The 12,949-nt window shown below is 32.0% G+C and overlaps 1 protein-coding gene across 2 annotated transcripts; it reads right to left on the bottom strand.

The window, feature by feature from the left end:
- Positions 1 to 1,307: 1,307 nt before the first annotated feature.
- LOC105557418 (odorant receptor 49b-like) lies at positions 1,308 to 12,802 on the bottom strand. 2 transcript variants are annotated; one of them, XM_012004667.1, is made up of 8 exons: positions 11,994 to 12,802; positions 11,261 to 11,670; positions 10,078 to 10,177; positions 3,675 to 4,081; positions 2,831 to 2,930; positions 2,430 to 2,531; positions 2,180 to 2,347; positions 1,308 to 1,927 (listed from the first exon to the last, which is right to left on the bottom strand). In XM_012004667.1, the coding sequence occupies exons 1-8, from the start codon at positions 12,285 to 12,287 to the stop codon at positions 1,868 to 1,870; spliced, it is 1,641 nt and encodes a 546-aa protein (XP_011860057.1). In that variant the 5' UTR covers positions 12,288 to 12,802; the 3' UTR covers positions 1,308 to 1,867. The 2 variants fall into 2 exon arrangements, with proteins under 2 accessions (XP_011860057.1, XP_011860058.1); XM_012004668.1 differs by lacking the exons at positions 1,308 to 1,927; positions 2,180 to 2,347; positions 2,430 to 2,531; positions 2,831 to 2,930; positions 3,675 to 4,081 and adding exons at positions 8,310 to 8,525; positions 8,830 to 8,988; positions 9,178 to 9,279.
- Between the last annotated feature and the right edge of the window lie 147 nt (positions 12,803 to 12,949).

The following is a 12,949-nucleotide window of genomic DNA, read 5'->3' as shown; positions in this document are numbered from 1 at the left end:
GGGAAAGATGCAAGAGTACCTTTATCACTGTGCAATGTACCGTCCCTGAACGCGCGAACTTTAGACTACCTGATTTGTCTATTATAAATGCTTCCCATTTGAAAAGTATTATAGCCTCGACATTTTCGTATTAGGATTTTCGTCTTACTTTTTGCTCAGAAATACGCTATTAAAATTTCGGTCACGAGTTGCGGTACACCCTGTATATACATACAACCGGAAATGATTGGTCGATTTGACGTTGATCGACGTCGAATCGATGTCGATACGACCAATCATTTCCTGCTGAAAATGCTTTATATTTCTTTTTGGTAAAAATATTTTAACAGTTCAATCATGTTTTTTATATATTGTATTTATTAAATGTTTTTGTACATTTAACATTTAATATAATAACATTTAATATAAGTCGAGGTACGACTTTTGTTGCAAATGTATTAAATAATCTTCAAATGTTTTAAACAAACTTCAAAGTTAATTTTTTAGTGCTTATATGTATTCGAGTACAGTTTAACCCATTAGTGCATATGTCCAATATTTCACACATTGCAAAGGTCCACCCAGCCAGAAATGATCGATTAATTGGTTGAATCGATGTCATCAATCAATGTCAATCGACGTTAAATCGACGTCGATTCGACCAATCATTTCTGGGTGAGTTGCTTTGACGTTGAATCAATCTTGAATCAACAATGAAAGAGTGGTTGACATTGTAGGAATATCGACTTTTTTATCGACTCAACCAGCTGACAACCGTATCGACGTTGAATCAACCTTAGGCTTGTTTTCTGTTCCTACACTAGTGAACTAGTGCAATAAATTGGAGTAAGACAAGCATATTTTTTCTCATTCTAGCTTACTGCACTAGTTCACCAGTGCAGGAACAGAAAACAAACCCTTTGAATCAAGGTTACCTTTCTGACTAGGTAGGATCTAGTTACAGTTACAGTTTTTTTTGCTAAAACTGTAACTAGTTACAGTTACAAGTTACCAATTCTGAAAAGTAATGCGCTACAGATACAGTTATTAAAAAAAGTAATGAATAGTTACTTTACAGTTACTGTCTTGCAATAAAAATAAAAACATTAAATCTGTATTTAAATTGTAAAGCGTCGATAAAGGCGTTTATGCGCAGATGCAAGGCCTAAATGTAATCTGTAGAAGTTTAAAATATATATAAAGTTATTATTAATGAAACTATGAAATTAGTTACCAGTTATCGAAAAAATGTAACTGAGTTAAATTATAGTTACAAATGGAGAGAAAGTAACAAAGTTAAGTTAGATTTACTAAAAAACCGTAACTGTAACTTCGTTGTAACTAACGAGTTACTTCCCAACCCTGATTTCTAATATAATCAACATTGAACTAATATTAAACCAAAGCATTGTGCTATTAAGGTATTATTTTAAATTATTTATTAATGTTATATATAAAATCAATATAACATATAAAATATGAAAGAAATAACATTGAGATTAAATAAACATTCAATAAATGTTACCTAACTATTTTCTCTAAATCATTGTTACACTTGAATAATAATTGTTAAATAATAGTTTTGTACAATAAATTACACAATTCACAATTAATAAAAAGTATGTATTAAAAAAAGATTTCGAAAACATTGTTCACTGATTGGGGTATTGCGCGATAATAAGTACAATTAAATTAAATCTATCATCGCCAAATCGAACTAATTATGACAGTTTACTAAGTAAAATAATTGTATTTTTACAACTATTCAAGACATTGACTATTTTAACAAAAACGCAATACAAGAACTTTTCGTAGTGCAAATTTTAATTACTTGAAATGGTCGTTTCAAGTATATTTCAATTGCATACAATATTGAGTTTACTTTTATTTATCCATCGTCCATCATCACACGCAGTGTTGTGAAATAGGAGAGTATAGTCGAAAGATACTGTAACATAGAACAAAGTAAATGTTTGATAATACATAAAGATTCCATTGTAATTTTATTCGTATCTTTTTTATCTTCAAAGATATATTTTATCATTTTATAGTTAAAATATTTAGTAATAATAAAAACAAATATTAATAGAAAACTTGCAAACATATGGAATTGTTTCTGATGATGCTAAATACGTAATAAGGATGATGTGTATTAGTATCTTTAATAATTTTTTCAAATCAATTCGAAATTTGATCTTACTCTGGCATAATAATTAAAAGATAGTTGCGGCAGAAGACAAGGAATTGAAATTATTATAGGTTCTTGACATCGCATTATAATAAATTGCAGACGTTGCCATATTTGAATGAAATTACTCAAATGATTGTTTTTGAGTAAATTGAATGCTACATGTCCGACCTCATAGTTCTGGGGAAAAATAATAAATATTTTTAAAATTACAATTAATAGCACAAAATAAAATGGTAAATTTGAATGACAAGTAATTTACCGTACGCATCAAAAATTCTGCTGGCCACGTATACATAAATACTTCTACTACACATGCTGCAGCCATAACACAAAAGTGGAGTGAAACTAGTAGAGGTGGCTTCTATTTAAAAAATATTGATATATTGTAATGTTCTTATATTTTTGTGCTCTTACACTACAATTTTCAGATTTAATTTATCAAAATTATTTCCTCTTTGAAAAAGTAAATCAAGAATATACATATGTATACTAATTTGACGATGTATATATATATATATATATTGCATATACGTAATTTCTATTATAGGCTATTTTTGTTTTGTTTAAGTTGGTTTGATAGTCATAATATTTATGCATAAATTTAGCGGAAATAATATATATAAATAGTAAATTTTTATAAGATGGGTTACATGTACTTACTGTAATAAGCATAAGTAAAATTGTTATTAAGCTAACCGTGCTACAACATATTGATATAAATGCGAAAGGACGAGCAGCAATTGCAACTTCGTTTGCATACCTAAATAAATCAGCATTGCTTAAATCTTTTCAAATTGGAGGTCCTTTGGTGAAGATCTTTTTATAAAGAGGGCGTATTAAAATTTTTGTAACAACCGGTGATCGGAGAAAATTTTTTACTTAAAGAAGTCGAATAAATCCAAAATATCATAATTAACATTTTTTTATATTATAAAAGTTTAAACCTACGACGACCAAATCACAGAATCAAAGAAATATCTATATACATATATAATTTCAATTCTTCAAACTCCAAAGTTTTCAACAATTCCTTTTGTTCTAACTATTTGACAAGCATTTCTCTCATGTATCGGTAACCAGTACAACATATTTTAAAGAAATTCCCATAAAAAACAGTCAGAGAATTTAAATCAGGAGCAAAAGTCATAATAAATGTAGATCGAAATATTAGTATTTTTTAAGTTGTATACAGCTAGGAATTTTTGGAAGAGTTTGCAAATTTTATAGGGTACGTAAGGTGAGAAACATGTGTGGAAATGGGAGGAGGACATGTAAAGAACATTTTGTAAACCTCTGAGTTCAAAGAATTCTTCTCTTTTCATCTTCTGAATAAATGGAATTTATTTTAACCAAAATAAAGAATCACTAAGAAAAAATCGAAATTTTCATGGCGAGTCAGATAAAACTTTACGAGCAACAAATCCGGCTTGTGAGTCATAGAGAGATTGAGATCTCCTAAACTAGATTATTCCTATATTAGATAGATAAAAATTATTTTACGTACTTGAGTAGTTTTTGATGTGTTTTAATACATTTGCACAATGCATAGACATTTGTAACTGTCTTTAGTTCTTCAATTAGAATATCAAATCTTGCCGCTGTAAACCAGATCAATAAAGCCATATAAACATTTATACATAGTTGTCCTGATATAAAGAATCCGGCTGCAGTTTGTTGTACATAGATTATTGCTTTTAGCGGTTGATAAGACACATCGAATGGATATTTGGCTGTTGTTGGAAATGGTTGTTCCGTCACAGCAGGTAAGAATACAGTTACTATTGTTGCCGAGTAAAAAGTAATCAGAGATACTCCATACAACACGAAACATTTGTCAATATACCGCTGAATCACGATTTCTTCGCGTGGTTTCATTACGTTATTGAAATGTACCATTTCGTGAGTAACATTCTGTAAATAATTGCTGTTAATATTGAAATAATTGTTATTGATATACAGGGTGTCGGATTCGATTTGGACCACTCCAAAGATTATAGTAGATTGGGTCAAACTGAGAAGAAAAGTTATATACCATTTTACAAAATCCGTAATTATTATCGCGTAATTAAGAAAAACGTCTGAGCCAATAAGTGCACGGAGGAGCGGAAGGCCGGACTCGGCAGACATGCAAAATGGTGTATTTGTTGACATCTCTCAAGATCCGATAACGAGAGGTGGAGTCACGCATCGATCGATGAGTGACGGGGGCGAGCGGGGAGCGGTGAGCGGGCGAACGACGCGCAGCGAGAGAACGCGCGACATATGACACCGCGCCGAAAAAGTTTTTCTGGTGGTAGGAGAATAATACACCATTTTGCATGTCTGCCGAGTCCGGCCTTCAGCTCCTCCGTGCACTTATTGGCTCAGACGTTTTTCTAAATTACGCGATAATAATTACGGATTTTGTAAAACGGTATATAACTTTTCTTCTCAGTTTGACCCAATCTACTATAATCTTTGGAGTGGTCCAAATCGAATCCGACACGCTGTAGAAGATATAGAGGTAAGAAACGTGAATGTGTAAGCAATTTGCGTATGAATCTTTCAATATTTCCTATAAACGCATGATGGTATTTGAAATGTTTATTAAATTCAGTTAATATAAAAGTCAGTCTAAAAGTGTTACCACTCTTATACTACTTTGCGTTTAATGTGCCTGTTCGCGATGGTGCAATGAATTTTGAGAGGTTGTACAAAGTATTGGTTTATTGCTTAAATAGATAACAATAGATAGCAACACAAGTAGGAAATGTGGTACGAAGTATTTTGCAAGTTTACGAAACTGGCGACGTTCCATGATAGAATACAGTGTAAGATATACATGGAATGCAGTATAACTTCTCGAAATTCCTCTCGCATTGCGACGCCGCTCGCGTTAAATTACAGGAAATATTGAACAATACCACCGTGTGCTTATAGGATTTAACGGATAATTGATTACCTGTATGTGATGGTAATTAATTTTATAAAAAATGAAATTAGCTATGGTATGGTAAAGGCCGCCTGTCAGAGTAGTCATTTGTACTATATTAAGAGGATTGTTAAGACTATATATGAAACCATATGTCATTGGTGCCGCTAGACACGCAACCGTGGCAATACAGAAATAATGATACAGTTTTATACAGAATATCTGAAATTTTGTCGCATTTCGCTCTAACGGCCAACAGCAAATTGGAGTCACACTTAATTTCACGGCGTAGATCACGTCCTTTAGCAACAACTTTTTTCGCATGGCTGTAATGCGCGATGTATTCTAACGTATTGCAAGTTGATGATACGAGAAAGAAAAACCCTTTCGCGAGCCGTTACATAATGAATGCTCCGCGTATTCGCTACCATATTACGATGAAAGGGTTTAGCAAAGGGGTGTTGCTGTATAAGTGTCGAAGAATTCTTATTACCTTTTTCCGTATCGTGTAGGGCGTACATAAATAAAATTATGATTAAGCATGTATGTGAGAGACGAATCACCTTGCGTGTGTGAATTTAGTAAGCCGTAATATTTCTTGCCGGCAAAAGAGCTAGGAAATGGGTACATAAGTGAGGCATCTCTATAATTTCCGAATATATGTAGCTAAGGTATTTATGCATACTTTAGATAAAAAAAGATTTTTGTATGATATCCTGGATATACTATGTATGCTATTGTATTCACGTGTTAAATATAGTAGTACTACTTTGCTTTCTTACGTTATAGCCGGAGAGCTGGTGAACATTTTGTTAAGGTTGTTTTATACAAGCTGAAATTTTGTAAAAAGTTATTTTTTCCCTACCTGAATAAGGATTTCCCAACCTGCCTGGCCAGCGTTGGTTAGAAGTGCACCCATAATTTTTTCAAAGTGTAAAAAAATGTTGAAACCAACGTGATGTGTACAAGTTGAAATTTGAATATATAAAAATTTTATACTTTTTTGAGTAAGAAAAAAAAGGGCAGGCGTCCTGGTTGGTTCGAACCTAGTGGAAGGCGATCGTAAAGTTGTATTATTAGTGGTGGTACTTAACTTTTATTTCATAAAGGTATTTCATAGCATCAGAAACATGTTGCAATTTTTACAATGTGTTTCTAATGCTATAAGAGTAATGTATGTTGAAAGCTAGGCTGATTTAACAAATAAAACAGTATGAAAAGTATAGTAAATAATGTTTTCCGTGAGTGCGACGGAGAGAAAATTATGCAGACGTGCGCGCGAGAGAAAGAGAGAGCGTATATGGAAGATGCATAATAGTAATACATATGATATTAAAAAAGTATAAGAGTAAATGATGCATATTTATTTAATACACTGTGTTGGATATACATATAGAAAATAGAAATGTATCTATTATATTGATGTTTTTTTAATCAGAAATATAAAAAGACAATAAATCAAATTTCAGAAGCGTAATTCAATAAGCAAAAATAGTTAAGGAACAGTTATTGAAAAAAGTAAAAAAGAAATGAAAAATACAGACTATACATATACATATAGTCTGATTAAAAAAACGTCAATATAATAGATACATTTCTATTTTCTATATGTATATCCAACACAGTGTATTAAATAAATATGCATCATTTACTCTTATACTTTTTTAATATCATATGTATTACTATTATGCATCTTCCATATACGCTCTCTCTTTCTCTCGCGCGCGCGTCTGCATAATTTTCTCTCCGTCGCACTCACGGAAAACATTATTTACTACTTTTCATACTGTTTTATTTGTTAAATCAGCCTAGCTTTCAACATACATTACTCTTATAGCATTAGAAACACATTGTAAAAATTGCAACATGTTTCTGATGCTATGAAATACCTTTATGAAATAAAAGTTAAGCACCACCACTAATACAACTTTACGATCGTCTTCCACTAGGTTCGAACCAACCAGGACGCCTGCCCTTTTTTTTCTTACTCAAAAAAGTATGAAATTTTTATATATTCAAATTTCAACTTGTACACTTCACGTTGGTTTCAACATTTTTTTTATATTTTGAAAAAATTATAGGTGCACTTCTAACCAACGCTGGCCAGGCAGGTTGGGAAATCCTTATTCAGGTAGGGAAAAAATAACTTTTTACAAAATTTCAGCTTATATAAAACAACCTTAACAAAATGTTCACCAGCTCTTGGACTATTATCTTAGTTTATCTGTGGTACACATAGGATCGATTTTTCCAATTACTTGGGAAGATAAATAATAGTTAAATTAAACGTCTATCTTTGCTTAAATTGAAGGAGAAATAAAGACCTATATATGATTTTACTATTAGTTACCAAAAGGTTGAAACAAGTGTACGCCCTCAGTGTACGTTTTATTGCGATTATAAATACTGTGCAATAAAGTATTCTTATCGTTTTTTCAATGCACAACGGAATTTTTCATTTTGCGCTACATAGTAATTTCATCGAGGAAATATTCCTTCGGCGAAAGAAAATAAATGCGTATGTAGGATGTAATACTGTTTCACTCAAATGATATACGTACGATACAATAGTTTTTAAGAATAAATTGCGCTCACGCAACATTCGCATGTTATAGTTTTGAGAAAAGGTGCGATTTAATAGTAGGAGAAAATTAGTCAATTAGTTTATACATCGTATTATGATAATAAGTTAAGTATTACAAATGTAACAGGTCATGAACAGAGATTTTTCTTGTTAAATTATAAATAACTAAAAGAATAAAAATTGACTGACTGAGTAATTTATATTCTCTGCCAAGTTTACTTTGGACAAAATAGAATAAAGGGAGGAGAATAGTCTAAAACATAAGAAAAGTAATATTTAAAGTTTTTTAACTAAGTATATATTATTATAAGATGAGGGAAAATATTTTCTTCTCAATGTAGATATAAAAAATTTAATATACATATAAATAAACAAAAATGAAAAAATATCCGGCATGTTTACATATTTATTATTATATTTAAGATACTTTTATAATTCACATATTGCAACAACGTTTGGCGTTTTACAATAATTTATACAATTAAAGTTATTGTAAATATCAAACAGTGCATGTGCTGTCCGCTAATAATAAAACTAAGGTGGCTTGTAATGTGATAAAATTAATTTCATGTCAAATCAATTTTGGAAATAATGTAAAAGATAATTTATGCAATTAACATAAGAAATTTTTTTTTCGTGAGTCGTATGTCAATTAATATTTAATAATTTGTGTAGAAAGATATAAAAATATATCCATAGTTTCTAGTGCCAACGAGATCTTCTACTATGCAAATTATATCAATTTTTACGTAATGAAAAAGGAGGAATTTTCGCAAATTTAAAATTTAATTCTTGATTCCACTGTCCTCCACAAATACCATTCGCAACGTCATTAAATAAGAAAAAGCTGTTGATACATACTGAAATATGTGAAATAATAATATTAATATGTATTATTTGATTTAATGTGGAAAACATACAAAATTTTTACATTTATAAATTTTTACGTTATAAATTAGAAATGTTAAGAGCATTAATTGTATGTAGTCAATGAATTTTTTAATTAATTATTTCAATTTTTATTAAAATTTTTCATAAATTGTAATATCTTTTATAGACATTCTAAAAAATCGTAACATTTTGATTACTTGCAATGTTAAAAGTTACAACAGTAAAATATTGATTGTGTAAAAAGAAAGAATTCTTTTATGTTTAAAATCTTACCGATGCGTAATATTGTAATGATAAAGCTGGAAGGATAGAGGAAACAGAGACGGTCGTTGGTGTTTGGCTCCTCAGCAAGATAAAACATACATTTTTTTGAAAAATCTTATCTTGATTGTACCACAGAGAATCGTAAATGGCTCGCGCAACATTGGTGCTCTAATAAATAATACATATGTCATGTAATATTAACATTGTTAGAATAACATAATTGAAACTTAATATAGAAATTGGCAATTGTATGTATATGATAAATAATCTGGAACTCAATAACAGTACGTGATAAACATTTATAGTTTCATCATTTGGACTATGTCAATTTGCAAATGTTATTGAAATATAACTTACCGCATCTATTAAATGATCAGCTGGCCAAGCACACGCGTAAACTTCCATAAGTGCAGCTATGCATAATGTCATGAATTGTATCTTGTCCGTTAATGTACTTCGCTAAGTATATAATAATACTAAGATAAACAAAATGCATGCAGGCATATTCATACAGGGTGTCTGATGCAAAAGTAGCCAACTTGAAAATAGTGGTAGATTGGGTTAAACTAAGGAGAAATATCATGTGCCGCGGTACAAAAGTAACAATAGTTATCGAGTAATTAATTTGCACGTCTGAGCGAATGAGGATGCAGAATACGGTAGGCCGGACTCGGAAGGCATTTAAGAAAATCGATCGATGAGCGGGAGGTGGAGCGACGCGCGAGATACTATGGGCTTGTTTTCTGTTCCTGCACTGGTGAACTAGTGCAGTAAGCTAGAATGAGAAAAAATATACTTGTCTTACTTCAATTTATTGCACTAGTTCATCAGTGCAGGAACAGAAAACAAACCTTATGTTTATAGTATGTTTCGGGTCGCCCGTCGCTCGCGCTCGCTGCCGCGCTTGCCGCCTGCGCCGCGCTCCCCGCCGCGTCTAGGTTTTTTCCCACCACGGTGTATCTCGCGCGTCGCTCCACCTCCCGCTCATCGATCGATTTTCTTAAATGCCTTCCGAGTCCGGCCTACCGTCTCCCGCATCCTCATTCGCTCAAACGTGTAAATTAATTACTCGATAATTATTGTTACTTTTGTACCGCGGCACATGACATTTCTCCTTAGTTTAACCCAATCTACCACTATTTTCAAGTTGGCTACTTTTGCATCAGACACCCTGTATATGCAATCTTTTCTCCAGAAGAAATGTCGTTTTATTGTCGCAAAATAATGGTAAATAATGCAAAATAAATAGGTACTTACGCTTACAATTGTTAGGCCACAAGTTACAATCACCCATGTGCAAATAATTATTATTGATAATATTATTGAACGAAAAGCAATTATTATTTCTTGAGCGTATCTGAAACGATTTGTTACCTAAATAAGATGAAAACATCGCTGTATGCGTTTGTGTAAAATTTGTCTTGAATGTGAACCATGATTTTAATTAACATAATTTTGTATATTACGGATTACAAGCAGTTATAACAATAGTTTTTATTATATTCTTTTACCTTTGAACTTTTGCTTCGTTATTTAGTATCTGTACGTATTATGTCTTTATCACATGTCTTGATTTTATTCGTAAAACTTAAAACTAGCTTCAAACTAAAATTAAAAAAGGTTTGTACTTGCACATTGCAAATTGCATATTTCCCTTAAAAACAATCTTGTATTTTTTAAAAATAAATTGTTATTGATTTATCTTATTATTCTGAGTAAAGTGAATTACAGGATTTTTTATTTCAAATTTTGCTATTAAAATTTTTTTAATATGTTTGGAAATGAGGGTTCAATTAAGGATTTGGTAAGCGTAATGTGAAGCCTCTACATGTCAAAAGTCAACTACAGGAAATAAGGTGGAAGAATGAAGGAAAAATAGAGAAAAGGGACTATACTCTCTACTACAGTGGAACTCCAGATAAAGCGGGACAAAGAGGTACAGGCTTCTGGGTCGGTCGGAAAATTAAAAACAGATTCCTGGATTTTGAACCGGTCAACGATAGATTATACAAGCTAAGGTTAAAAGGGAAATATAATAACCTAACCCTCATCTGTGTATATGCGCTCACTGAAGCGAGTGAAGAAGAAGAAGAAGTGGAGGTCTTATACAACACTTTAGAGAGACAGTCTATTATAAAACGAATAAATACGATACACTGATCGAATACTGGAAGATATCAGTATGCACTATTCTGGGCATAACGCACGTGAATTCTATAAAAATATTAGACAAGAGAGCGAGAGATACCAACCTAGACTGCATAACATTAAAGACAAATCAGGCGAAATATCATTTATTGCTCTATAACACGAAAAAGATGACGTGCTAATTCCTGGATCTTTACCAAACAAGTACACACCAAATAAAAATAATTATGTTTTTATTAAAAAGAATAATGGTTATTAATTTTTATAAATAATAAAAGTAACGTTTTATTACCTTAACAGTTTCACATGTTGCCGTACGCAGTCGATGATGCCGTAGATGTCGGTGACCGTACGAAATTGTTGCGACAATATTTCGAAACGCGCTGCCGCAAACCATATGAGAAGACCGACAAAACTACCGACGCAAACGATGGAGAAGCACTGCCAGATAGCGAGGAATTGATGTAGAAAGATAATGGTCTTCACCGGTTCATGTTCCACGTCGAAAGGGTACTTTGCATCTGTAGGGAAGAGCTGATCGGCCACTATCAGCGGTGCGATTCCCGTTATACACGCACCGAGAAAAACCGCCGCTGTGGAGCTTGCGTAAAACATCGCGCATCTATTGACGTACCGTTGGTAGAGCGTTTCCTCGTTTGGTTTCGCGCATTCGAAATTATGTTCCATCTCCGAAACTAAATACTGAAATTTAATTCGATTGTTCAAGTTTAATACGTACAGTTTATACTTGAATTATAAATAAATGAATAAAATCAATGAATTCGATATGTCCAAGTTATAGATAAATTTTCGCGAAGATATAATCTCGTTCCGAAATTACTGACAAACGGGTCAATAAAAAAGTATTTTATAAAATATTTATACAGCGTTGATCAACAATATTGTAAATAAATATTTATGTTGATAATATATCTTCATAAAGGCACACAAATAATGCACGAAGAACGAAAGATTGAAAATGAATTATCAAAAGTCTGATAGCATTATAGATATGAATTTCTTACTTGCAATCGGTCATATTGCAGCGTGCATTGTGTTATCTCCAGTGGGACTTGTATAAAGGCAGCCAGTAACACCCACAGCTTCGTTAGTTTTGGTAGATCGTAGTCATTACGATAAAGGGTGTACGATACAGTCACAATCAGTACAGCCATATTTATACAGAGCAAAGAGCGTAGAACTTTGAAGCGTATTACTTGAAATTTACTGGCGCTCTTTGAAAGTGGCCACGAAAAGGACAAGGCGATTACCAGTTTTGTAAACGCGATAGCAGTTTTCGGGGTTACTTTGCTCGTCATAATTAGATCGACAAATTCATCGAAAATATAATGTAAAACAATAATTTCAATCTATATTCGTTTACGTCGTTCTCTCGCGCTACATTGTTTCAAATAAAGTGTTATAGATTTCTTTCCACAGTCCATAGCGCGTAAATATTTGATGCATAATAGCATAATCGAATTATACATCTCATAATGTATGCATGTAAAATACTGCAGAAGAATGATATGCACTATAATTTACATGTATGTATAATGTTACTCAACTCTTATCACGGGTATCGTGAATATAACAATTTATAAGAGTTTTATATGAAAGAAATTTCGTAGTAAGCGTAATGTATATATTATAATACTAAAGAAAAAAATAGCAAGGTTCTTATATTTGTAATAAATTGCTACACACGATGATAATATACTATACTAAATTTTTAATATGCAATTTTGTCTAGCGAGCCACACAACGAAAATTATCAATAGCATGAAGAATACTCTCGCGTATCGTCATTTTGCGGAGATGTTTGTAATATTTGTAGACGTTGATACTCTGGGAAAAATAAAGACAGTTATAACCCATTTTGGGGCCCACCATTAGTAATCGAATTATTTGGATTGTTCGTAACTCTACTCTGGAAAAAATTTTGACCGTTTTTTGATGTAGTTAAGCAACTTAACATTTC

This window comes from Vollenhovia emeryi, unplaced genomic scaffold (genome assembly GCF_000949405.1).
Source record: "Vollenhovia emeryi isolate VEMERY1.0 unplaced genomic scaffold, V.emery_V1.0 DF939493.1, whole genome shotgun sequence".
NCBI lineage: Eukaryota > Metazoa > Arthropoda > Insecta > Hymenoptera > Formicidae > Vollenhovia > Vollenhovia emeryi.
Note: the sequence above shows the minus strand (reverse complement) of the source record. Positions and strands in the feature narration are given on the sequence as shown.

Excerpts from the sequence above, each read along its gene's own strand:
- LOC105557418 (XM_012004667.1), bottom strand. The coding sequence starts at position 12,287 with ATGACGAGCAAAGTAACCCCGAAAACTGCTATCGCGTTTACAAAACTG. Across the intron at positions 11,671-11,993 it reads TGCAATATGACCGATTGCAA|TATTTAGTTTCGGAGATGGA; the intron begins GTAAGAAATTCA and ends ATTAAATTTCAG. Across the intron at positions 2,348-2,429 it reads CAGAATTTTTGATGCGTACG|AACTATGAGGTCGGACATGT; the intron begins GTAAATTACTTG and ends ATTTTTCCCCAG.